The 27978-nt window shown below is 33.2% G+C and overlaps 1 protein-coding gene across 3 annotated transcripts in view; it reads left to right on the plus strand.

Annotated features, from left to right (window-relative positions):
• LOC126744181 (arf-GAP domain and FG repeat-containing protein 1) overlaps positions 1-25823 on the plus strand; it is a 144390-nt gene extending 118567 nt beyond the window's left edge. For all 3 annotated transcript variants that reach the window (XM_050451539.1, XM_050451540.1, XM_050451541.1), the window contains 4 exons: positions 2923-3143; positions 16623-16746; positions 17045-17286; positions 24573-25823. In XM_050451539.1, coding sequence (XP_050307496.1) covers positions 2923-3143; positions 16623-16746; positions 17045-17286; positions 24573-24620 — 635 coding nt within the window. In that variant the 3' untranslated portion in view covers positions 24621-25823. The remainder of the gene's footprint in view (positions 1-2922; positions 3144-16622; positions 16747-17044; positions 17287-24572) is intronic.
• The last annotated feature ends 2155 nt before the right edge of the window (positions 25824-27978 follow it).

Consider the following 27978-nt stretch of genomic DNA (forward strand, 5'->3'; position numbering starts at 1 on the left):
TTTGTTATGGTTAATACGATCTGCTAATACGTTCAAAAATTCCATAAATCATAAGATTTTGAACCCTGCGAATCTATGCGTTGTTGTACTTCATAAAATACATAATTGGCTGTGGTCTATGAGTCTGTGCGAGATTTTGAACAAGTGCTACAATTATTAGACATTATAACCATAAAACTATGTCCTAAAATAACTCAACAATCTTCGGTTCTTTGCCAGGAATAATTTAGGATTTCATATTATAATTCGACATGAACATAGAAAAAACACATTTTGGATTCCGCAAGGTCTGGGGGCACGTGAAGCTCTGTTTGAATTTAAAACACTCGAAGATATTTGGAAGAAGCAGGAGGCACATGCTTATTTGATATAAATAGATCATTCGGCATAATCCATCATGAACGGCTAATAGGTGTTCTCCAAACCAAGCAAACAAATTACAATGTTCTTCAAATCACAGCAAATCTTACAATTGCATTTATACATCAGAAGAAATCAAAATTAGAAGGGAGGTGAGATACGGGTGCAAGGAATACATATTGACAATATTAGGTTGTGCAGACGATTTTGATATATTGCTGGATAATCTGAAAGATCTTCAAAAACTGAATGGACAAGATCAATATTTTTATGAAAATATAAAAATAACAGAACAATCATAAAACACAACTATCTCTGTGGTGGTTCAATAATTAATCACACAATCGATTATCCTAAAGAAATTAAAGTACGAATTGAAAAAACGCGTACAAACTTGAACAGGCTGAGAAAGGTGTTCAAGAGAATTAATAAGATCTTATATTTTCTCGACGTTGGTTTATGTGGTACAAGCGTGGACTCTGAATGAAAGTAATAAAAGACTGGAGGCAGGCGAAATATAGGTGAATGTGAAATATACGCGAGAATCTTAAAAATGTCATAAAAAATTAAGTCATAGAAAGCTTGAAGTGCATGGATGTTATAACAACCAACAAAACTCAAATACCTGGGGTATGTTATGGGGAAAGATATACCATACTTCAATTTATTATATAGGAAAAAACTACTGTAATAGAATTATAGGAAGTATAGCTTTCCTGCGCAACTTGAGGGAATGGTACAGATGCATATCAAACGAGCTGTTAGCACAGCGAATGTACCTAAAGTTTGAAGAAAAATCGATTTATATATCAATCATCATAAAAGTAGTTACACGGTTTCTATTTACCAAAACCCCTTTTCTGATGTAAAAATAAATCTTTACCTCTATATTTCCCTGTAGATGTTAGGGATCTAATGTACTGGATATTTTTCAAGAAAAAAGTAGTGCTTTAAAATGATTTATTAAAAATATAAAATTATGCATAAAGTCCTCCTTTTGGGCATGGAAGTGTGATTTCTCTACGGCATTCTAAAGAAGCTTGGTTGCTATGGGATAAACCAAGTCTTTAAAAGTTCACCCACCTGTCTAACAGAATGCAAAAAGCAAAGCTCCATTAAAACTCGTTTATATTTTATTTAATGTTAGTGACATCTCCAGGTGACAACACAAGATCCCAAACTGTGGCAGTTTGCTATGTAAATGTCATGATGATGATCTGGGTCTGGGAGGCTTGTAGCTGTTTACCAGATAAACTCAGTCACTTATAGTTATCCTAAATATAAGCAATGTTTCTGAAAACAAACCTAGACCCAAAACCTATATTCGAAAAATACATTGATAAATTGGCTTTGAGGATTTGGATTGAGACTTTTTGCCCCTTAGAGAAGGACAGTAAGGGTTGAAAAATGAGGATCGACTGCTTTAGACTCCAAATAAGTTGATGTATATGCATCTCTGTTTACACCCAGTTACCTCTACTTTTTTAATTTTACTTTTCGAAGGTTGTTTGATTGTATTATGTACCTTGATATATACCTATAATATAACTTTTTAATTTTACCCACCCTTTTTAACATCTAGATTATACAGTGGTTTCTATTGTATTTTTATGTTGATTTGACTGATTTCTTTTATGAAAATGAGTTATATGAATACCAATATTCCTCGCCGAGAAAAACATCGTATTGATCAATATACATCGGCATGGTTATATTGCTAAAACTTCTTATCCGATCTTGTAGTTCAGTTACGACGGTTCGGACATACGAGCTTAAAAATATTTATCTTGTTTGTTTTAAGGAAACTAGCTCTTTTTTTGCAACTTTTTTTGCAATAATAAAGCAACACACTGTATACAGATAAAAAAGTTTACGTTTTTTAAAATGTAGGTGATTATTAATCGAAAAAAGATTTCGTTTAAAATTTTCAATATAAAAAGGTTATTTTTATATATTATGGGTTACTAATTTTTTACGTTCAATAAAATTTAATTTCAAAGTCCAATGAAATTACGCGTGCGTTTTTGAGTGTTTTTAATTAAATCGGAACTCCAAACATCAATATTCTGAAAATGGCTTATATTGGTTATAAAAAATAATTAAAGTTAGTCATCAAATTATAAAATAATGTTGTCTGTGGTTTATAAAAATTAATGATGACATCATCGTTTTTACGACTTATGTATGCAAAAGTTATGCAAATAAAAAAACCTTTTGAGTTTGGGCATATTTTTAGATTTTCATTATGTTATGGAGTTTTGTGATTCCCTTTTTAAAATACTTAAAGAGGTAATAAATTTAATTTTGTTATCCTCAAAAACATCTTTATACGAAAATTTGTAAAGTTAGTTTAAAGTGATGTACAATACACATCACCTTAAACTAACTTAACTAAACTATTTTAATTTAACACGTATACCTGATCTGGTCTGCTAGAACATTTTACATACCCTATAGATTATCTATCTATAGGGTATGTATATATCTATATTATATTATTTTATTTACCTTTCTCTCATTTTAACTTAAATATGACATTTTCTGATTTATAATTTTTTTAAGGTATGCCAGCCTTAGGGTCTCCAAATCCCTGGATTACTCAGTCGCAAAACGGTCTCCTCCCAGTTCAAAACGGCGTGAACCATTCAATGCAAAATGGGATTAATCATCCGACTCCGAATGGCGTGCTCCCGGTTCAAAACGGTCTCTCCAATGCCCCGGTTGAAGATAAATATGCCGCCCTAAAGGATCTGGATAACGAAATGAAGCAGCAGCAACAGCAGGTAAGGATTTATCCATAAAATGGTTTCAGTACCACTGCGAGGCGGTTTCTATCAGTTTTAGGTGTTCGTTTTCGATCAAACCAGTTCAGTCTCGTAAACAAATTGCCCCTATCATTAGTTTAATGGGTGCAATTTTGTGATTTATTTTTGCATCAGCTGTGGTCTGTTTTCGTTTTCAATTACATAACACACGAGGCTCTCAAAATTAATATTTACTGTACTAATTTACGGTTTAGTTTGTTGATAAGGAATCCTATGACACACAATGTTGATTTTTTTTGGAAATTAAATTTGTGTTTAGCGCATGTAGGTTTATATTAGTACATATAAAATATCAGTATCAGTAGCATCAGGAGAAAAAAATAATTACGCATTTAATGCTAATTAAATAAATACGAAAGCGGATGGGCTATATATGAATTTTGCAATGTTCAAGTAAAAAAAATACATTTATATTTATACATAAAAATATTTCTTGTGAAATCAGTTTCTCCTATTTTGCATTTTATAATAAAATCTAAACCCATATAGAACCTAATACAAGAAAAATTGCAATTTGTATGCATTTGACAAAGAGGACTATTTGTCGATTATAAAAACCTAAATGCAATTGTTTTTGGAAAGTTTTTCTCGAATTTTCCTTTTTTGTTGTTGTAAATGACACATAAATCTAGATACACAACGTTTCATTTTTCAAAAATTAAATTGGTTGACGTACCAGCGAATAGTGACCTAAAATGTCTGGTAATAATGAATATTTTATCGACGTCATACTTTGGTATGTTAAATGGCTATCCTATAGTGTGATACATAATTTTAAAAGGCATACAATCTACCACCCAACGGTATATAAAAAATGTATGTTGATAAACTTATAAACAGTAAGGCTGTAAAAAGGTGTTTAAAAAATAAACAATTTAGTCACTTCACAGAATCTATTTTATTAAGTGCTCCGTTATTCGCGAGACAATAAGCAAGTGTTTGTCCGGTAATATCTCTACATTTGCGAGTAATTCGATCCTTTAAATCATTCATATTTTGCTTTTTAATACCCCCCAAAGGAAAAAATCTAGTGGTGTTAAGTCTGGCGACCGTGCAGGCCATTCATTTCCACCACAGACCACATCTCTGAAAACTGTGCATTAAGCCACTCTCGAACTGTCAAAGCATAGTGCGGGGGAGCTCCATCTTGTTGGAAATACAAATTATTTTCGTTTAGTATCCCGACACTATTTTCATCCACTTGGTTTGAGGTCGATAATATATATATTATTTCCAGACATTTTTGGTCACTATTCGCTCGCTTTAATTTTTTTTGCACTGTTGAATAGGCATTTTCATACTGCTTACAATGATGTGTCATAGGATGAGGGTTTCCATTTGACATATCAAAGTGAAGTTTGCTGGAGGTGAGGATGTCAAATATAAAGTTAAACGTCCCCCCGTATATCTAGGTTGACATATTTTTTAAGAAGTTATTAATTCCATCATATGCACTAGAAGAAGGCAATTGGCGAAGTTTAGCCACCTTGTCACTCAACCAACTCACCTCTATAATACCAAAAAGCAACATTTTTAACTAACAAAGATAAGATATCTTTGATCTTAATAGATATACATGAGTTTTTCATCAAAATATACCAATACAATACTATATGCCTATTCTTATGTATCTGTTGCTAAACACATCTCCAAAAGTCTTAGTCCTTCAGGATATTTAAAAAAAAAATTAAAAATTAAATTTTCTAAATATATTGCATTTTTTATTTTTTATTGTCGTAAGGTGATAATAATAGTGAAATAATATTTTAATTTGTTTGGCCAGTTCATTCTCTGGATATTGATTGCCTTTCCGTAACAAGTTTTCTTCCCGTTGCAGGCGACATTACAGCATGTACATTGTCGTCTTAAGTCGAAAAGGAAATTATTCTCAAATTCGTTACCCAAAAGTTGAATGATTACTTCATTAATGTTATCAGCATATATGGCACCATCATTGTTCCTTCTACGAGAATAAGTGGGGTACGGCGACCATATATTAGATCACATCAGTGATCCGCCTTGATAAGGAACAACTTCTCTGGCAAAAGTAATTCGTTCCAATCTAACTAGACTCCTCCAGATTCTATCGCGTCGACTATCACTGTGTAGGCCGAATCATGACTCGCCCGCAAATGACACGTTGTGGCATTTTGGCAAAAGCCAATGCTGGTGCTCAGCAGTCCATTCACAACGTCTTGCCCTCTGTTCACGTGTAAATCTAGGCACCCTTAAAAGTCTTCTTGCCCTTAGATTTGAAGAATCGAACCTTCTTCATATGGCACCTGTCGAAACCACCCTTCAGTATGTACGCAGAAAAATGGCTTCGAACAGCTGTTACTTAATGATCTTCCCTCTCTGATGTCACTCTAGGTCACAACGCTGACAGTTTTCGGAAAAGGGCCACTATTATACGCCATACCGAAGTCCGTGGAATATTCAAATGACACTCAATCTGGTGATTTGAACGTCTATTTCTTGATGTAAGGTCACCATTCTTGCCCGATCAAACTGGGAAATGAGATTGCCTTGCATTTTACCAATAATTTAATCTATAATTTGTCACTAGAAATTAGTTCAGTTCAAGTGCCTCATATTATAAATGCCTGCATATCGTCGACCCAAAGCAATTTTTTAATGCATATTGTTTATTTCTATTCTAAGATAAGAAGGTATTTATCTCTTTCAGGCACAAGATTATTCCCCGTTTCTAGTCCCATGTTGCACAGATACTAAAAGTTCAGATTTTTTAAATTTTCTCAATCATAATTGAACTAATTCATAAAAATTAAAAGATTCTTATATATTTTTTTTAAATGAAATGTCAGTTTGACAGATAATTGGTGGTACGAAATGTGTACCACCGTGCAACTTGAACTGAGGCTAGGAGGCAATTATGAAAAATAAAAAAAAACGATTATTCTACAGAAACCCAGAAGTATTTTACTAATTGATAATCAAAATTAACAATATCTACTTTGTTTTGTGATCTTCTTGAAAACAGCCTTTAGATTTGCCTAAGCATAACGGAACTTTACACACTCTACAAGACCATTCAGTACGAACTTGGTGGATTCTGGTCCTACATCTGGCACATCTTCGTCTTGTAGTCCTTACAGGCTGATGATCTGATGACGTGAAACGCGCTTCGTCTGGTACTACTCTTTTTATTTTCTTGAAAGCTTCCGATTGCGTTTCATGATCTGCACTAATTTGGACGTATCGTTCTGCCAATAACCCATCAACAACTCTTCGACGAAAATCTTTTAGGGATAACCTTTTTAGTCGATAGAGAGTGATGATTTTTTCCATTTCATTGATTTCCAATCAATGAAATGGAAAAAAAATTCTCATCCACCATTTTTTACATTTACGATCTAGCTCATAAGATGATTTCATTTGGTTGAAACGGTCCACAAAGTTCATGTTACTATTGTAGTCCACCAGTGCCATAGGACAAGGAATAGGGATTTTACTACCATCCTTTTGTTTTCGTTTCACAGAGCTTTTTACCGTTGGATCATGATAATTGGTCAAAATATGGACTGCTCTTTTGTCTTTCCATTTAATCAAACTGATCCCATCAGAACTTAATAAATAATCATATTCACCTTGCTTCAAAAGTTTATCTTCAGTCATTTTTGGAAGATGTTTTCTGTTCGACTGAACTGTACCACATGCATGAATGCCTCGTTCTTTGAGAATTTTCAATAACATATACGAGTTGAAAAAGTTATCGAAGAAAAGCAGGTGATTTTTTTATTGGAGATCCTCGGTAAGTCTAAGTATTACCTTTTCTCCTAACGAATGTTCCACGTAGTCATCGGTTTTACCGGTATAAATATCAAAGTCATATAAATATGCATATATGAGTCAGCCAAAGTCCAAATTTTGTAGCCTCGTTTTATAGGCTTTTTCGGCATATATTGCTTCAACGTACTTCGCCCCTTACATTTTACCATTGATTCATCGATTGCGATGTTTTTTGTACAATCATATTATTTTTTAAAATTCTCCTTAATGTTATCTATAAAGGGCCTAACTTTATACAGTTTATCGAATCCTGCATCCCCCTTTTTTGGCATTACGCTATTGTCATTGAGGTGAACGTGGCTAAGCAACCAACCGAATCTATTTACAGCCATAAACTGGGAAATGTAATTATCGTGCATGTCTTCGTCGACACTCCAATAGTCTCTATAACTAGGTAGTGGTTTGATTCCCATGAGAATATTAAGACCGAGGAAAACCTTCATTTCTTTTGTATTTGTAGGATTATATTTTTTGTTATTTTTTTGAAATTCTTGTTCAGCATAGAGTTTTGTTTGAAAAACAATGTCTTCCATAAGCTCGTCACTTATAAACAGATTAAAAAAACAGTAAGGTGACAACAGGTGATCTTAATTTTGTAGCAACTCAAGACATAGACCTTGATTCTCAGTCTCAGTAAACGGCTGGGCCGGGTTTATTAGATGTAAATTTTGAGTAGACCATGAAACTTTAGGTGGTTGATTATTTGATTTTTGTAAATACCTTGAAAGTGGGATGTCATCATCGCTGGAGTCATCATCTCTACTGATCATAATATCATTAGGCTGTATTTCACAGAAATCATTTTCATTGTCGGACTCTTCTGAAATAATTGATTCCTGATCACTTGGAACTTTATCTATCATTTCTAATTCGTCGTAGAACTCTTTTTCAGTCATATCGACCAATTTTAAGTCCATAGGATATTTACTGCTGCCAGCGAAAGCCATAGCCTGAAAAAAGAAAATACCCTTATTGCATAGTGGTACAAATTAGGGACTCATTAAAATTATGTTTTTTTTTTAAACCATAATCCTTAATTTTTATTGCATTTATGTTTTTTACATAAATATATACATCATAAAACGCAAATAAAATACAGAATAATCCGAAATGCTTACCTTATCAAAATAAAAACAACACTAAATATTTATAAACAAAAGCACGTGCTTCTTGCAACATCTAATGCGTTTGACCAGTCAAGACAGAAAATATTTATGCAGTATAGTAAAAATCTGCATCCATGTTCATTAAATATATGGTAGGGATATGTGGTACAGAATATATGTCGCTGTGCCGAACAGGAAAATAAATTTGAAAGGTGGTTTATTTTTTGTACCACTATGTATTTTTTAGCTATTTATTTGTGGTACGATTTAGGTACCACACTGCCGAAAAGTTATATGCAGAAATTGAACGTCTTAATATAAACAGAGTAAAATTTAGCAAGGAGGACCCAAGACTTTTGGAGATGTGTCTTTATGAACCCCATATATAAATAGTTTTTGTACCTAAACCTTAAATAATCAAAATTGCATATTGTAACGTTTTTACCGTTCGTTCGAGTATGAATTAAAATAATCAATGCATAAAATTAGTCAACTGATTTATTTACACACTTATACTACTAAACACGATCACTTAAGACTACTAGAAATATTTATTTACATCGTATATATTTACTACTACTTAAGTCCGATTGAAATATCGCGCCAATATTCCGAACTGATCTGTGAACTGGCCTCCACGCCAAGTTTATAAAGAGACGCTCGGCATATACTCGGCAGACCACTGTCCGGAAGATTCGCTAACCTTCCATGCATCTCCAGAAATGTCTTGCAGCGTTGCAGAGTTAATTTTATATACAGGGTGTCCGGAAACTATATGCAAACCTTTAAGGGGGTGATAGCTGACTTAATTTCAAACATTTTAGGCTAAATATGTGTAGGTCGAAATTTGTTTATAAATTTTTTATGGCAATTTTTGCATTTTCCTCAAGAAATACCAAAATTTCACACTTAAACGGTAATAGAGCGCAAGTTACAATTAGTATCGGAGTTTCAAAGTTTATTTTGTTTTGTCTAATGTGTATTAATAAAAATACGATCAATTCCAAGCTTCTATGTAAACTTATAGAAAAAATAGAGACATTGAAACGCCCTTTATTTTTAGATATCACTCATGCCGATGCCTGGCCAATTCTCAGAATTATGGCCTCTTTTGTGTGGCAGGTCATGTAAACAAAAATTATTAGAGTGAGACCTCTCATAAGCCTACTAAGCATTAGAGCCCCGATTGTGGGGTTATTTTAGGTTTTAATGTTAAATGAAACACAATGTTGTTTAAACTATTTATTGTTCATGTTCAAAATGCAATCCATTATTTCTAATACAGGCACGAGCCCTTTTTGTTACTTCGGTGGTGGTTACTCTGATGGTCATATCATCTTTCATCCTTTCAAATACTTCATTTATTTTGCGAATCTCTTCTCTTGTTCTTATTTCGGTGGTGTATACAAGCTCCTTTGCCCGGCCTCGTATGAAAAAATCCAACGGAGTTAGGTCAGGCGATCGAGGAGGCCAAGGAAAGGTTCCGCCTCTACCGATCCAACCGTCCGGAAAACAGTCGTCTAAGTAATTCCTGACAGCCAAGGACCAATGCGCTGGACAACCATCTTGCTGAAAGATTATTGGTCTTTCTCGTTCCAATAATCCAGCTTCGTCTAGAAGAACGGGGATATCATTTTGTAGAAAATCTAAATAGTTGGCAATATTCAAATTCTCTGGTAGAAAATGTGGCACAATAATAGTCCTGCCTATTACTTCGGCCCAGACATTGACCTGAAATGATTTTTGTTTTTTCCAGTGCGGATTTGCATCTTTGGCAACCCATTCGTGGAGGTTGTGGAAGTTGGTAATACCCTCCCTGGAAAAATTGGACTCGTCTGTCCACAAGATACTTCTTAAGAATAACGGGTCCTCGATGTCCATGTTCAATAAAAAGCGGCAGAACTGAATTCGTCTTGCAGGGTCTTCTTCTTGTAAGCCCTGCACCCCCGTACCATAAAAGGGATACTGTCCATCTTTCTTCATGGTCGTCCACACCTTCCATCTAGAAAGGTTAAGGTCTTCAGCTACTTTTCTGACGCTTGCAGTAGGGTCTGCGCTAAAAGCTTCCAGTATTTGCTCCTCAATCTCTACATTATTATGGCCAGGGTTGACTCCACGTGCCGGATTATTCCCAATGCCAACTTTAGTAAGACGGCGAAAGGTGATTTGAAACATAACAACTCTTAAACAACTTTGGGGCATATTTTTAGATAGGTTTGAACGACGAAAGCATTTTCATAACAATTATTTAAACATAAAACAAAGCATTTTTATTTTAACTCCATATTTATTTTTTACGTTTCAATATCTCTATTTTTTCTAATAAGTTTACACAGAAGCTTGAAATTGATCGTATTTTTATTAATACACATTAGACAAAACAAAATAAACTTTGAAACTCCGATACTAATTGTAACTTGCGCTCTGTTACCGTTTAAGTGTGAAATTTTGGTATTTCTTAAGAAAAATGCAAAAATTTATAAACAAATTTCGACCTACACATATTTAGCTTAAAATGTTTGAAATTAAGTCAGCCATCACCCCCTTAAAGGATTGCATCTAGCTTCCGGACACCCTGTATACGTTAACTTAATTATAACTAGCTTTTTTGAAAAAAGGAGTCCTGTGTTAGAGCATTGTTAAATAATTTTTGTCCCTTAAAGAGCGATGTACAGCCTCTCTATAAAAAGGTTTTCGTACAAACAAATATACTGGTTGTTGATATATGTTCAAAATAGCATCAAATTCAATTTATACAAATTATCACACTTCGGCCAACCCATTTTTTAAAATATTTTTTGATACATGATCAAATTTTCTTAATTTGTAAATAAATCTACAGCATGTATTTTTATTTACAACATGCACGAATGAATAATATACTATAACGCATTAAGAATAAATAGCCATAATAAGTGACATAATGTTTTGCTAGTTTTAAAATGTAAAAGGTGCCTGTTTGCATGTAAAAGCTTTATTCTCACATAACTTTTTTCAGCCAAGATTTTAAGTGTTGCTCAAAATTAAGCTGTACATCTATGCATAAATGCATAAACCTAAATTTATAACACACTTAGAAAAAGTCAATTGGGTATTATCAATTTGAATAACAAGGCTATTCGTGAGTGTGTTTCTTCTATTTTCAGAACAAAACAATAGCATTATAATCTTTGTAGGATTGTTCTTTAAATTGTGTTAGGCTGAGTATTGCAAAATGTTAGATAAATTTAAATTTAACTGCTTAGTAGCCTTATCAGGATAGTCTGGATTAAACTGAGATAACAATTGTGTCTCATCAGCATATGCTTGAATGTGTGAAGATACAGTGGAAAACATATCTGCACTTTTAGTTGTCCTAGAAAAAGTCGTTCATATTTAAGTTTCAAATTTATATGATTCATTTTTAGTTTTGTTTAACTACCAGAAAGATATTATGCAGAGGAAATAAATGATGCTAACTGCCTAAAAAGATTTAATTATTATTGATGATTTAAAGAGATCAAATAATGGAGACACAATATATATTTCTAGGTAGTTGCAGGTAATTACATTTCTAGCCTAGACGAAATTAGAGATTACTTCTAAGTTTAGAAGTTATTTTTTTCTCTTTAATATAATATAAATATTTGAAAACAATACAAGGCGCTCTTATGGGTCGATAATTTTAAAGGAATTGCCTGTTGGGGAAATTTTATTTTAAACCTTCTTGAATTTCCGTTATCTGGTAAACAAGGTAAAACAACAACTGTTCCAGAATTCTTTTCCGATAGTTAATTAGAAATCAAGAACCAGAGGTAAATCATGGATCACCAAGGGATTGAAAATCTCTTCAAGAAACATTAGGACTCTACTTTATATAAAAAAATTGTGCCATAGTAGTATCTTTTTTCTAAATTACTTCCAAAGATATCACTCAGTTTATCGCAATACTATCAGACCCAAATAAGCAGAGAGAGATTTGGAGGTATGTTAATGATTTCAGGAGCCCCAGTTCTGAGTAGCCCATGCCATAAATTGACAGTTCATAGTGGCATTTTCATATCTTCTAAGGATGCTATTGATTGGCTTAGTAGTACTTCTATAGCTGAAAGCTTCTACTTTGCTCGTGTTTAAAAAAACAATTATGACTATTAAAAATAAAAAATTCTCTGGTTGGGATGATATTTCCATTATGTTGTGTCTAAATTTGCCAGTTTCAGCTTTGAATATCTTTACAAACGCAATTAATTCCTCCATTAAACATGGACATTTTCCAGACCTACTTAAAAGGGCTTCGGTCATCCGATTTTCAAGGGGCGAACCGGAATTTTTCATCCAATTACAGGACTATTTTCCTTCTGCCTTTCTTAACCAAAATTGTGGAAAAACTAGAATAATGGCCTTTCTTAGAAATCATGGCATCCCTAATAAGTTTCAATATGGTTTTCATTAGTCTAACAGGCACTAACGACGCCATCTTTGAGGTGCTGGGAAAATTATATATAAACCTTAATAGTTCACGTGGTATTCTGTGACATCTCTAAAGCTTTTGATGGTGTATGCCACAATATTTTATTAATGAAATTGAAGATTTCTGACTTTTGGGGAAATTGCTTGAATTGGCTTAAATCTTATTTAATTAGTCGAGTTCAATCTGTAAATTTGCAAGACTCCACATCTGGCTACTTGGAAATCAAGTAGGGCTTGTGTGTACTTCCTCCACCTTGTTACATGGCATGATTAATGAAGACGTTAACAAGTCAAGTACTGGTGTGACTCTAATCTCTTAACCTTTATTATATACAAAATAATCTTTTAAACTTTAAACGTACTGTTAACCATATAACAATAGGGGATAATTACTGTATAGCAGACTTAAATAAATGTAGGTTCTTGGAAATATTTATTGACAGCAAATTGAAGTTTGAAATCATATTAGTAATGTGTGAAGTAAGATATCTTCTGTATGTTATGCCGTGCGCACAGTGAGAAAGGAGGTTGGTTCGGTACTGCAAAGAAATGTCTATTTCGCTCTTATGGAATCACAATCTCAAATATGGAATACGCTTCTGAACCTCTTGTAGTACGAGCCTGTTCAAATCTGTGTTTATCTTGCAAAAAATCTACAATCCTGTCGACGATAATTCTTTATAAGGGGTAACATCCGTACATTGCCATGTATTTTTATTAGTGATGTAAAATTCTCGAGCACGTAATTTAAAAGAATGTTCCCTGAGCACGAACGAGAATAAACAAGCATAAACAAAAAAAACCTGAGAATTTATGTTTGGGATGTGGTAAAGTATTCAAAAACTTATTTTTCATGATTTTTTCTCAAAATGCTCAAAATTCTCAAAATGCCTAGAATTTTTCTATCTCAATATTCTCCTAATGCTTTCTAAAATACCGACACTGAATTATTGTAACTTTATAAAAACCTTAACATCATAATATTCATAAATCCGGATAGAATAAGAATATTCATCATAAATAACCAAATATTATATCTAAAGGGGTTTTTAAAGAATATACAATAATATATGTTACCGATCAGGTTTGATATTATATTCTTAAAAACTAAGCATAGTTTGTGTGCTATGCTATGTGAATACAAAGTAGGTAAAGTAGGTAAAGTAACATGAAAATAACATGAGAAACGTTTTATGATGTAAGAAGTAAAAAGTAACTCGAAAAAAGCTTTATGTAAAAAAATAAACTGCAATTTGCAATAAACCAAAAATACAGTTTTAACCTAACTCAGGTACTCTAATTGTGGATCAAGATCAAGAGTAGTCAAGCCCATCGAAACTTTCTGGCCCAATGCTACTATTGGAATCGAAATCGTAAACACTGTAGGCCCCGCTCTCTTCGTCATCGGACTCATCAGTCTCTGAATTCTCAGATTCTAATGTTAATAATAAATCATGGACCTGATCACCCAGAGGAGGAGCTGTCTGTGTAGACGTGGAAGGATCCAAGGATTGAGGTTGGTTTACGTGCATTGACGTTGATTCACCTTGCCTTTGGGACTCTTTGGCCATCAGATTAAGGTTACAGGCAATATGGGTTAGCATTCCCGCTCTCTTCACCGTCAAACGATTTCGACGTTTAGTATGGACTAACGAATACCTACTAAATGTTCGCTCAGTCGCGGCTGACGAAGGCGGAAGCGTCAAAATGCTTACTGCTAAATCCTTGATAGCTGTTTTCGAGCAATAAGCCTGCCACCACGTTACAGGATCTATTTGGCCAACAATGCCCCATAAATAGGGCTTCGTAAATGTTTCGGTATGTGCTATGTATTGAGCTAATTCAACGGCGATTGCACTTTCTTGAAGACGAAAATTTTCATTAGTGGCAGCCAGTGTATTAATAAATTGTATCCCTAAAATAAAAATACACCAGATACCGTGTTAGTAATTGCAAATGTCTTACCATCGGAGTGTTCCTCAGGTGACAAATGTATTCCTTGATATTTCGGGTTTAAAATATTAGCAGCTAAATGCACTCCGCAAACGACTTTGCTCTTTCGATCACTTATGTTTTTGATTAGAGATTTCTCCCTCTTTTTTGGTGACTGGTAGCCCAGGTACCTCTTTTAGAAACACATCATGGAGTTCATAAAAGGCTTCTGCGACATCAGACATTTGCAGGTTATCTCCTTCCAGCCTTGTTATCCATTTAACAATAGGTGACAAAACTCTCATTACCTTCTCAACCTTGATCCAATATGTCATCATCGAGACAATTTTTTTTCACTGCTGTGCCTAATTCCGAAATGGCTAGCATTTTTAATATTTGTCTGGTGCTCCATAGGCTTTCCATACACTTTAAGATAGATCCCCAACGAGTTACTACAGGTAATTTTAAAGCTACTGCCTTACCAGTTTTCTCTACTTGTAATTTATTAAACAGTGCAAGTACAACATGTGAATTTGTTACTTCTTTAACAATTTGTATACTGTTGCGGACGCCGACAGTAGTTTATGTAAATAAAGCGCGCCGAATACGGAATCGTGCTGAAAATTCTTTGGCGAACGTTCGCGCACGAGAGAACGATCTATCTTGCGCACACGAACGATTTATCGGGCGCGAATATTCGCCATAGCACGAAGGGAACGTTCCTTCATTTACATCACTAATTTTTATTATGGAATCTGTTTGCTTAATGCATAGAAACTACTCATTGATCTTCTGTTCAGACAGAACATTTATTCGGTCTTCACAAATGATTAATCTACCAATCCATTACTCTACCTTTACAAAGAAGTTGCGATTTATGACAATAAAAAACTGTTCAACCATTTACCAATAAGGCATTAGGCAAATAATAGACTATAAAAAATTTAAAGCTAATGTGAAAAAAATTCTAATTAACTAGGAATTTTATCATGTGGACGAATATTTCGAACACGAATGTTAAGGGAAACTAATATTATTTTATTGAGATTTTGTAGTTGCTGGTATTGTATGCATATAGTATTATTTTAATAATTTACATGTATTATCATATTAAAGAGAACAACACAAAGTCTCGGCTCAAAAATTTTTATTAATTAATTATAGTTAAAGTAATCACACGTGTTTCGCTCCTAATAGCATCATCAGACCTTAAAGAGTTCAAAACATGACCAACTGGGTCATATTATACACAGACAATTTGTATTGTTGTTTGAGACACAGTTATTCGGAGCGAAATACGTGCCATCACTTTAACTATAATTACTTAATAAAATTTTTTGAGACCGAGACTTTGTGTTGTTCTCTTTTGGTATGGTTAGATCAGGGTCTCTTTGAGTATATGGACGACTTCTTTCAACACATATATTATGTTTTCCTATGATCAAATTCTGTCAAATTTCAATTGTCCGTATGTATCAGTACTTGTAGGTGAACAGGTAAAAGTAAACACAGCCTTTCTTATGTATGTGTATTTTTATTTTTTTAGCTCTGTCAAAAACATTTAATGTTATGGTAATAAAGTATATTTGATTTAATATTTATTTGCAAGCTCCTAGTGGAAAACCCTGTATATTTTTAAATATGTGCAATCTGAAATATTGAGGGCTTGAAATGTAGAAAAATAAATTTACCATTTGTAATTCAAGTTCTCTAAGATACTGATTTTTAATTCAGGTGAAAATAGAAAATAAGAACTCAAAATCTACAATATCAGTTAAGTTGTTCTCAATGTCAGTTCGATGACTGAAATGTTATGAGTAAAAACTGCAAAAGTAACAAATTGTTTATAGATGACATAATTAAAATTGCAAGAATTATTGAATTTTAAATAAAAAATTAAAAAGAAATTACAGGATTTTAGTCCTCTCATAATTACGCCTATAATTAATAACTAATTTAATACCTGCCTATACCAAACTTAATTTAGTGTATCCTATGTTATACAAAACCTATAATTTGGTAGCCGGATATTAAATATGGGTTTTTACCGGTAAAATTTCGATAATTAAATAGAATATATTATATAGAATTTTTAATAAAAAAATATTCTTTTGAGATAATTTTCACAAATATTTTTCAGGATGTTTGGTCCACAACTAATACGGGATCTACAGGATCGCTATACAGTTCTTCAACGCCGAACACCGGATCCGCTTACGGTTCGCCATCACCACAAGGATCTATTTTCGGTTCTCCTAGTCAAGGTTAGTAAGTTTAAACAAATACTTATACTGCCAAGAAAATACATTTTTTTATTCATCAGCCAATCATCACAATATCGTTCAATTAACGCTAACTTTTTTCGATCCGAGAATTATATAATAAAAATAATAAAACCCGATTCATCTGATTGCACGCCATTTAAATAATAGTTTTCCATTGTCTAATTCGCGTCAGGATTTTTTATAAATTGGCGTGCTGCTGGGCGTGGGATCACTTGACCTTTTAACTGAAAACATGCACGTCTGTTGCCAACTGTTTCTTATTAAATTTTTCCAATAGGTCAGTTTATGAGCTCGTTTGCAAATCTTCAACCGGACACCGCTCCAGCGGTACCCAATCCGTTTGGTAACAACCAATGGCCAGTAGCCAACGGGTTTAGCAATGGTATGAATGGCAGTCAGGGATTCGCGAATCCATTTAACGATCAACCAGTGAAGATTAATGGGTTTTCGAATGGGTTTCAGCCGATGTTTCCCAGTAACGGGTTGAACCATAGTGGATGGGGAGGAAATCCTTTTAAGGTAAGTTAAACAGGTGTTTTAACACACTCAAGAAAAATAACTCAGAGGAAGGAGAATTAAAATATTTTGTTATTTTTGCTCTTAAGTAGAAGTATTACAATTGCCTACAGCAATATACATGCAGTTTGTTTCAATGCTGAAAGGCTCTTCCAGCGGCACCTTTGATGATAAAAGAAACCGTAAAATAAATTATTGGTAGAGGAAACTATCTACTATTAGTTACCTCGCCTGAATCCATGAAAATGAGATATTTTTACTTTAAAATACTTAAACTTATTTAACTTTGTTAAAAAGTTGTAATATAACATTTTCCCCCATACACTAGAAAATCATTTCTTATTCTATTCCAGCGAGTCTAAAGCTGAGATGAAAGGGTGCTTTTTTTAGAATCTGAGTTTGTTACTAATTTTTGTGCAGGTAGTTAATGAAAAATATATATTACTTTAGACTTTTTTTAAATATTATTTTCAATAAAAATTACTTAAAAGAATTGCCTGGTGGTTTGAAATAGCAATAGTTATTTGAATTCATTGTAATGCAAAAAGGTTCTTGTTTGCCGTAAAGTACTGCATATCAGTTGCTGCATTAAGTAGGGACAACACAATAATTAAAATTGAAGAGCAAATTGCCACGGAGTCGACTAGGCTCAAGAGTTGAAATATTAAAGGAATAAACAAATGCATAGGTGCATATTATAAGTTGTATGTGTACCTGTAAGTCTTTCGAGCATTTTGTTATAAAGCCTTGGTTTTGAAAACTTTCTTACCTTGGGTAGTAATGATCTATTGATCTAGCAGCATACTTAAACATTCATTTCATCGTCGAAAAACGCTCCGTTAATGTTATTTTTAACGCATTTTTCAATAATTATGTCTAAGTGGTTAACAGCACCCAACTTATAAAAACCATCAATATCACTCTGGAGGAAAAAGCAATCCGTTAAGGAGTTAAGTAACTGTTGGCCAAAAGTAAATTATTGACAAACCAACTTTAACATTTATATCCATTATTTTTCTAATTTTTATCTTATATATCTGCAAGTACTATTTCTTTATGCATTAAGTATGTATTACTATAGTAATGATATTACTATAGTAGACATAATTATCAAGGAAAAATAATTATAAATGGACCTAAACAAAATAAAAATAAATATATTTTCATTAAGAGTGGTCAGAAGCAAATTGACAAACCCACATTTTTTATTTATTTTAATAACAACAAGAGCAAAATATCCTATATTAATTAATATTGTGTAGCATAGCCTCTGTTCGTTACAAGAGCTGATAATCTGCGGGGCATAGACTCGATTAACTTATTGATCAGCGATATGTCAATTAATTCCCAAGTATCTTGCAAAAAAGTTGTTTGCTTGTTTTTATATTTTTATCTCGTACTTGTCTATCCAGATAATCCCACAAATTTTCTATCGGGTTCATGTCGGGCGACTGGGATGGCCACTCAATAACATTGAATAAGCTTCGAAGCATGTTTGGAATCATTATCATGCTGAAAATAATGATTAAGAGGCATAACATCCGCATAGGGCGTCATCATGTTTTGTAGGATATTCTTATACAAAAAACGGCCCATTGTACCTTCAATTTGATGCAGAGGACCCATCCCTCGACCAGAAAAATAACTCTATATCATAACAGAACCTCCACCATTCTTTACGGTGCTTGTGGTGTACTTCGGATCTAATTTTTTGCTTCCTGGACGCCTAACGTACTTTTCCATCAGAATTGATAATATTAAATTTTGATTCGTCGCTAAATATCACGTTTTTCCATTGGTCGATGGTCCAAACTCCATATTTCTTCGCAAATTGTAAACGCACCCGCGGTTTTTGGCCGGACGAGTTTTTAGTTCACTATCCTGCAACAGTCGACGCCACTCCTTATTCAGCTAAAAATTCTTTAATTTCCCTGGGTGTCGTGAATGGATCTTACCTTGCCTTTCTTAAAATAATTAAAAATTTAAAATAATTCGTGACTTGATATCAGCAGACATTTCAGACATTATTAAAACTTATAGATGGCAACTACTGCCTGAAATTCTGCTAGCTTACTGAATAAATTTTAAACAACAAACAGGATGTCAATTTACTTTTGACCAGCTACAAAATATGCATATTGTGGTAACAGTTCATAAAATCTTTGCAATAGGTTAAAAATTAATAAAATGTATAGCACTGGGTAAGAAAAGAAAGTTGGTTTGTCAATTTACTTTTGGTCACCAGTTTATGTTAACCCTTTCAAGCCCAAATTAATTTTTTTTGCCTTTTTTATTTAAGTATGCTTAAAAAAAAGTAGCAAAAATCGTGATTTTGAAAAGTGATTTAAAAAAAAAGGATGACGCCATTCGGGCACAAGTGTAATATATACATATGTACATGTATAAGAGATTTACATTACTTTTTATGGAATATAATAAAGCAATATTTTGCTTTTTATGCAAGAGATTCGTGTGTACGATTTGACGCATTTTCCGCATCTTTTGTTTTGGTTCTATGTGTTCTGGCCAGTGAGAAAATCCATTCAAGCTTATATTATCTATTGGTCTGGGCACAACAGGTCCTTTACGCGGAATTTGTTTCAATTTTTGGATCCGATAATCGTCCTCTTCGCCGTAATGGCACATTCTGTTGCAACATTGCATGCACAATTTCGGCTCCTAAAAGTGACCATTCGTTTAAATTTTGTGATTCCTTTCGCTAAACAATCTTTTCTATACAGAAGCCATGCATTTACGGTACAAATAAGATGGTACATCAATCTTATCATACATCATCAAGTAATAACGTCTAACACCAATTTTTATTCGGTACAAGGATACGCGCATATCATTCAAATCAACGTGGCCCATATATTTGTTGTATATTCGGACAGCATACGGTTGGGGCACATCAATAAACTTTTTCTCATCTCTTTATACTTTGTAAAGACTGCGATCCTGTATAAGTAGAAACAATGTGCACTGCTTTATTGTCAAACCATTTGACGGCCTAAATAGACCTAAGATAATTTCACTCTCGTCAGTGCAAAAATCAAATGAGCCACGGCTCTTTCTTTTCAATTCTAAATCACTTTTCAATTGGCACCCAGGCAGTCTTGCAATTCTTACAGTTCCAGGAGCAAGTACTCCTAACTTCTTTAGTTTACAAACCACTTTATAGGATGTACCTGAAAACATCCTAGTCGTTGTATGTTTTCACAAGTCTAATGAAAATATCACCACTGATATCTAGTTTAGTTTTCTTTACGGTTCCTTTTCCCCGGTATATTTCAAAGTCATATGTAATACCACTAACTCCAGCTCTTGCAAATATTTGCATTCCTCATTTATGGGGTGTATTTCGAACCTATTACTTGAGAGAATTTCTACCTTTGAAAGGGACCATACTTTCTATCGAGTATATATAACATCTTGGCGTTCACTCGTGGAGCAAATTTGTTTTTTCGTTGAGATGTATTTGAGTAATCTATTTTTTGACAACATCAGCAATAGGTGAATATCAAGTTTTTGAGCCCATTATTTTCCTTTTTATTCGTGAATATGTTGCATTCAAAATATATGAAATAAAGGTCTTGTTTTTTCTATTTTGGAGAAATGCGTACACTCAATCAACAGACAAGACACAAATCAACTTCAGAATTAAAGTCTTGCCAGTGCAAAATTTCGTTCTTCATCAAAATTTTTGTCCTGATCTACCTCTAAATTTGAATTAGATAAAATCAACTCTTCTAAAGGAGGTTCTGCAGGATCAGAATCATAACGTCTTTATCAATGTCGCTTACACCTTCCACGATGTCTACTGATGCCTTGTGGAATCATAACATTCTAAGTACATATTGTCACCAATTTAATGTGATTTTAGCAAAAACATAAATTTATATCACATTTAATCTAATAATGTGATTTACATTTAAAGCTTAGTTTAAGGTAATTTTTGTTTTAAAAACTCATAAAACTCATATTGACCTAATGTTATTCACAGAAAAACAACGATTTGACATTCCTCACTGTAAACAGGAAAATCTAATCTAAAAATCAAAATGTCACTCGATATTTTACGAACTGGCATGTGTATGGCCATTGGAGTCAGTGGGCTGGAAAGGCTTAAAGATCTTCAGATCGTTTGTGAAGATAAGAAATTTTGAGTTCTATAAACTGCCAAAGATCATTAGCAAATATTTAGAATAGCAAAGTACTACAATGAGATCTCTGCGGACATACGCCTAACTTTTATTTTCTTTTTCCAAAGATCTACTAATCAACTTTACAATGCAGTGAGTGACCCATTCCTATACTTGTAAGTTTATTGATTAGAAGGTTCTGATTCACTCTGTCAAACGCCTTTGAAAAATCAGTACCAAATTATTGTCGACTCGCAAAAGCGTTCAATAAGTAATGTTGATATACAAGTAAGTTTGTAACTGTAACCCAAGTTTGAGCCCGTGTTGTGGGTTAATTAAAAGCCCCGTTACAGCTCTAAGAAAGTTATTTCATCAACAAAGTTGTCATAGATTTTGGGGATAGGTAATTGAATGTAAATCCTCTATGATTAGATATGTGACTACCAGACTTTTGAACAAAGAGGTCTGACAATGAGCAAACAAGGCTTTATAATTATAACCGGTATTTATGAATTTAAATACTACGGTAGGGTTACGGAAATGCGGTAGACATTAAAATCAAATTACTCGTGCTTGGCTAGCATATTAGCATTATAATCAGACTGTAGAACGACCACGACATCCTCTTTCTGCCTAGACCTTTTCTTCCCTCTATTGTATTAATAGTTGAAACAAATGCAAATATACTTTTTCTTGCGGAAGACAAATCCCAAGTACGCTGTTTTCCAGCGTTTTATCGTGACTAGAAATTCGCGTATTTCCGTAAAAATTCTTTCGTAGTATTACAATTTGTCGGTTACAAAAAAGATAATCAGATAAAAAATTTAGTAGGGTAGTGTCACTCGGTATTTGAAAAATCTTGGATGGTGTTTCCTGTAGGCGGCCATTTTGGTTCGTACTGGTCTATAAGACTGCTTAACAAACGAGTATGAGAGAGTGTTGACATTATGTAGCTGTTAATTATTTTCGCGTTGTTGAGCTCTTATTGAGTATCGATGTCAAATGGTAGTTGAATTTCTTGGTAAGATTCTCCTTAATGGTTTTCTATCTAATTCTATTCATTTTGGTGATATTCCAGGTATTTATAAGAGTCTTTTTTACAGAGCCTTAAGAGTAGCTATTCTCACATTCGAAAAGTCTTCCTCTGTTTACATTACCATGGCAGATGTGGTCGAGGGGGAGGAACATGTTGAAATAACTTTGTGGGACCTCAGTAAGGCCTTCGACTGCAGGAGATGCCTTACTTTTAATAAAATTGAGCCGTTACGTCATAAAGGGTTGTCCTTGGAATTTATTATCATCTTATATGTCAGGTGGAGAGCAGTATGTATATTTGATTGAAAAACAATCTAACTACAGTAGCATTACTAGCGGCGTGCCCCAAGGATCAATATTGGAGCCGTTATTGTGACATCTGGAAAATCTGTTAACCTCCTTGCGATAACTTTGGATAACATATCGAGTTGGAGAAAAAAACTTTTTAGTGGAAGTTAATTGTAGTAAACAATTGAAAAAATATTTTGAACATGATAACGTTAGTTAGCGTATTATGTTATTTTTGACTCTAACATGCGGTATGGACTTGAACTCTAGGGCAACTCAGGTAACGCATCAGATATCTTCATATTGCAATGTACGGCGAGGGGGGAGGCTACTGAGACCACTGCAGGTCACTTTTTATAGATTTAAGGATTTTAACTCTACCTTGCTTGTACATTTGTCTCCATTTAAGCGAAATACATAAAAATAAGTATAAATTCATTATATTATAAATAAATATAATTCGGATGATCAGCTTCCAACAAGCTCTGCATGAATTCTGCGGCCACATAGGTATAGGCTTGAGTTGTCATGAAATAACTCATAACACTTTGCCAAGAAATATAAAAATCTTTCTTAAGAAAACATTTAAAAATACCGTCAAGCTGTATCTCACAAAAAATGTCTTCTATTCTACTCAGGAACACATGGGAGCTCCTAATAGGGAAGAAAAGATTCGAATTATGACATCTTAATTTTATTAAATATAGATCAGATCTGTTTTCGTCAACTTTTGTTTTGCATTGTGATAAATATAAGTTTAATGTTTTTTATAAATCTATGATGTACTCTTTCTGATAAGCACTGGGATTTGCAAATTTTTGACCTTTGTAATTATTTACGAAGTAGTCAAATAATTTTAATATTTTAACTGTCTTAACTCTTACCGGCTCCAAGCTTATCCCAATATTTTGTACGAAGAATGTTGAAAGTCCAATTTTTCAAAGCTGTCAGATCATTAGTGATATAAAATTCTCCAATTGATCTATGATCCATAGATTTAACGAAGGTCAGAATGTAGCACCCACATAGAACACAAATTTTAACCTGACTCTCGTTGACTGTCGTTTAATTGTTTCCAAAATAAACAACGAAATTGATTATGTCACGAAACGCGGTCCTTTTTAAAGACCCATAGAAGAATTTAGAATTGTCTAGAATTTTCTACATTGTTTTTGCTAACGGAGACCAATAATTTCAAGAGAATACTGACAGTTAAAGAAGCAACTATACAAATTCTAGAAAATTTAAACTACAAGGATTTATAATAATTTTAATCAAAATATCCTAAATTGGGGCCCTCAAACAGATTAACTACTAAAAACGCGACACTAATAAACAGTAGTGTCTAGTAGTTAAATAGTGAAAATAATAAACTAAACATAAGTAGAACACTAAATAAACGTAACTAATTAAACTACAAAACACGAACAAAACAGTACAAAAACTGTGAAAATATTTAACATATTATTTACATTTTTATAACAAATAAGAAACCATGAGGTCCCCAAACAAAATCTTGTGGTACTCCACATTCAAAACCCAATATATGAGCGGTACTGCTTTCGAATTTTACTCTTTGAATGCGGCTACATAGATAGGATGTAAAGCATTCTATGAATTAACAATCAAAAGCTTTAGAAAAATCACAAAATACTAGTGGGTTTGTAAACTTCTCACACTGACTTAATTTTAATGCCCATAAAATAATTTATATTTTTATTCACTATAGAAAATTTCAGGGCAGAACAACAAAATAACTATTTTTTATTTTTATGTTTCTCTTTTGTGATACCACAATCAAATTTTCCTTTTTTTTTATTGCAGATGGGAGCAGTAGCCACATCGATGAACCCAAACAACCCATTTTTATGAAACCTAAGATAGCGACATTTTAGTTTAACACAGAAGTGATTTTTTTTTGAATTTTTTATTCCCCGTATAAAAGAGAGGATTAGAAATGAAGCCGTTTTGTTGTCTCTCTTATATGCTTTAAGAGCTCAGAACAAAGATACTAATACGTAGTTAAGGTTAATCGTGAAATGTAATTTATTCTTATACGTTGTACTGATGTATATTTTTTTATTATTGTTTATTACGTTAAAATTTGTATATTTAGGTCCAGTTTTTCGCCTTAGTAGCTTCTAACGCTTCATTATCTTTGCTGTAAATTATGCCAAGTTTATATATATATTTGTAACTTCCCATCTGTTTCTATACTTTAAAAATGATGGGTAAGCAAAGCGAAGCTCAAAATCTACAGGATGATGGATTTTGGTACCAAAGTTGACCATTTTTATTTGTTAATTTTTTGAGATAAGTAGGATCGTTTTTTATGTATTGTAATAGATGTAGAATCTCGTCGTTAAGTTTTAGCATAACTTTCAGGGTGTCCTATGATTTTTGTCAGAGTTTTAACTTAATAACCATGAAGGCTGGATTGGTTGCCTAAAAATTCAAAAAATATATATACAAAGCTTGAAGATATAGGACACCTTGTCTACTAGCATATAATCAAAATTATATCTATTTTAAATATAACGGTGATCTAATTAAGGTGGCCTTCAGATTGTAGTTTTTTCTAGGATGATATGGACTTTTTACTGGATGTGAATTAGATTTTTGATAAGATATATATTTGAAAAGGACGCTTTAACCTCTGTAACTATATTAAATCCGCCTATATGTATTTTCAAGATGTTCTGTGATAAATCGAGAAAAAGTGTGCTTTAGAAAGAGAAATGGCCCTTGAAAATATTTGTTTAAAGCTTGTCAAGAAACTAATTTTATATATGGCTCCAATCAAATTTTTGAGTACAGCCTAAATAATTTCACATTGTTGCACACTTGTAGATGCGTTGAGCCTAAAAAAAAAATGAAAATCAATCAGTGCCGTCCCGGTTTTCAATCTTTAGCAGACACAATAATATTACAATTTAAATATATATTTACATAATGTAGCTTTTGAACAATATTTATATTGCACAATTAGTTTGTGTTGTAAGTTTTTTTGCGTATTTTGTACATACTATATTATATTTCATTGTGGAATATATGATTTAACGTTTTAATAACACACATTGTTCTGTTTTAATTATTAATCCTTTTTTTTCCATATATAGTGTGGTCCAGATTTAACGTATTTAATTTGGATAACGATAAAAAGTAAACTCCTATGAGACGTGTCATATCAAAAGCAACAATCTCCACTTTTTGTAAATATTGAGTTTTGGGCACAAATTATTATTGCTAAAGCTCCTTTATTACCCTAGAAATTTATTTGTAGCATAAAAGGCAATATCCCATACAAAATTAAGTTTAAAAATTGCCATTTATTGCAAAACATACAATCTCCACTGTGTGATTCACAGCAAAATAAGCAATATCCATTTCAACCAATTACAGTCAGTGTACGCGTCACCTGACTTGACTAGTTTTACTAGGGGTCTCCGCTTGTTTGTTTCGATGATGTTTATTTCCTTCTGTTTACGTTTAAAGATAGATTCGTTGCTTTCAGACATAATTATTATTTGAATTAATTTAAAACAGTGTAGTTGGTTATAACTTGGTTTGCGATATTCGCGGAAAGTTGTTAAAATGGAACATCCATTAGAAGTTGAACAATCAAAAGCTAGAAAGCGGCGTTCAAATCTCGAGAAATGGACCCGGAATGCACAAAAAAAGGCAAGGTAGGAAACATTGAATATTTCTATAACTTAAGCAATAAAATTGATAACCCCGTTAGCAAGCATTATCGATGTCGATAATTTATTGTTATGTCACTAAAACGGTGCTTCGGAAACATATGTTTTTAAATTATTTAAAGGTGTTTCTTTTTGTTATAGATACATGCCTTCCAAACTTCCAGTAGCTCCACAATGTAGTCATCATTCTGGGGCTCTTCAATGTAAGAAACTTACTATGAGGGACTTAAAAGCTTTTCATAAAAAATATTCTACTTATGATAAGTTAAAACAAGATGTCTTAATTTTGAAGTACACACAAGTGTTAAACATAAAAAGACATCGTCCTAAAAATGAAATGCACTCAAGGAAGCAATTCCATACAAAATATTTTGTTAGGGGCATTGAACGTACTTTGAATCCTGTGTGTCAACAGACGTTTCTGAATTCTTTAAATATTAAGAGATTTCGAGTGCAGCGTGCTATTGAAAATTTCATGAAAACTGGTACTGCGCCCCAGGAAAATAGAGGTGGCGATTATATATCAAAAAAATTTAAAAACAAATGCTTGGCTGTAATACTTTTTTTGAAATCACTAAAATGTGACAGCTCACACTACTGTCGGTCTTCCTCTATGCAGCAGTACTTAAGCTCGGATCTAAATATTAATAAATTAATTAGATTGTATAATGACCAGACTGCCCCTGACCTTAAAGTAAAGCCTACGTATTTTTGGAATATATTTAGCACTAAATTCAATTTAGGTTTTGGGCATCCTGTTACCGACGCATGTTCTGCATGCATACAAAAGTTTAAAAATTAAGAGTGAAACAGATGTAAATAAAAAGTCAAAGCTTATAGCTTATGGCTGAGAAACAAGTTCATAAATACAGAGCTAAAGCATTTTTTGATCTGGTACAAGAGAAGAGGGATGACCTTATTAGCTTTACTTTGCCTGTGAAAAAAATGCATCCCTTTCAAAAATACCTGATCAGAGTTATTACTACAGTTACAGTTATACCTTTATAATTTTACAATCACACAGGGAAGTTCAAAAGACACATTGTCTAAAAATAATACGTTCTGTTACGTATGGACCGAAGATGTTCACAAAAAAGGCTCAAATGAAATTGCCTCAGCCCTGTACCACAGATTACAAAATACTGATTTTCATAATAAAAAAGTTATTCGTTTAGTTGCCGATGGTTGCGGGGGCCAAAACAAAAACATTACTGTCATTGCTGCTTGCTCTTTTTGGTTGCAACAAAAAGCTCCTCAAAACATTGAAACAATAGAGCTTGTGTTTCCAATTACAGGGCACTCTTTTATTCCGCCAGACCAAGTCTTCGGCAATATCGAGAAGAAAATCAAAACTTTCGAAAATATTGTAAATCCAGATCAGTATAAAGGCATTATATCTGAACATGGGACTATCATAGGGCTTGGTAGTGACTGCGTCGTTGCAGATTTAAGGCAGCAGCTGAAACTGTTTTAAAATCCACAAGTTCTTTACACTTTAAGATAACAGAGTGCAAAAGATTCTTCATACG

The sequence above is a fragment of the Anthonomus grandis genome, chromosome 13 (assembly GCF_022605725.1).
Source record: "Anthonomus grandis grandis chromosome 13, icAntGran1.3, whole genome shotgun sequence".
Taxonomy (NCBI): domain Eukaryota; kingdom Metazoa; phylum Arthropoda; class Insecta; order Coleoptera; family Curculionidae; genus Anthonomus; species Anthonomus grandis.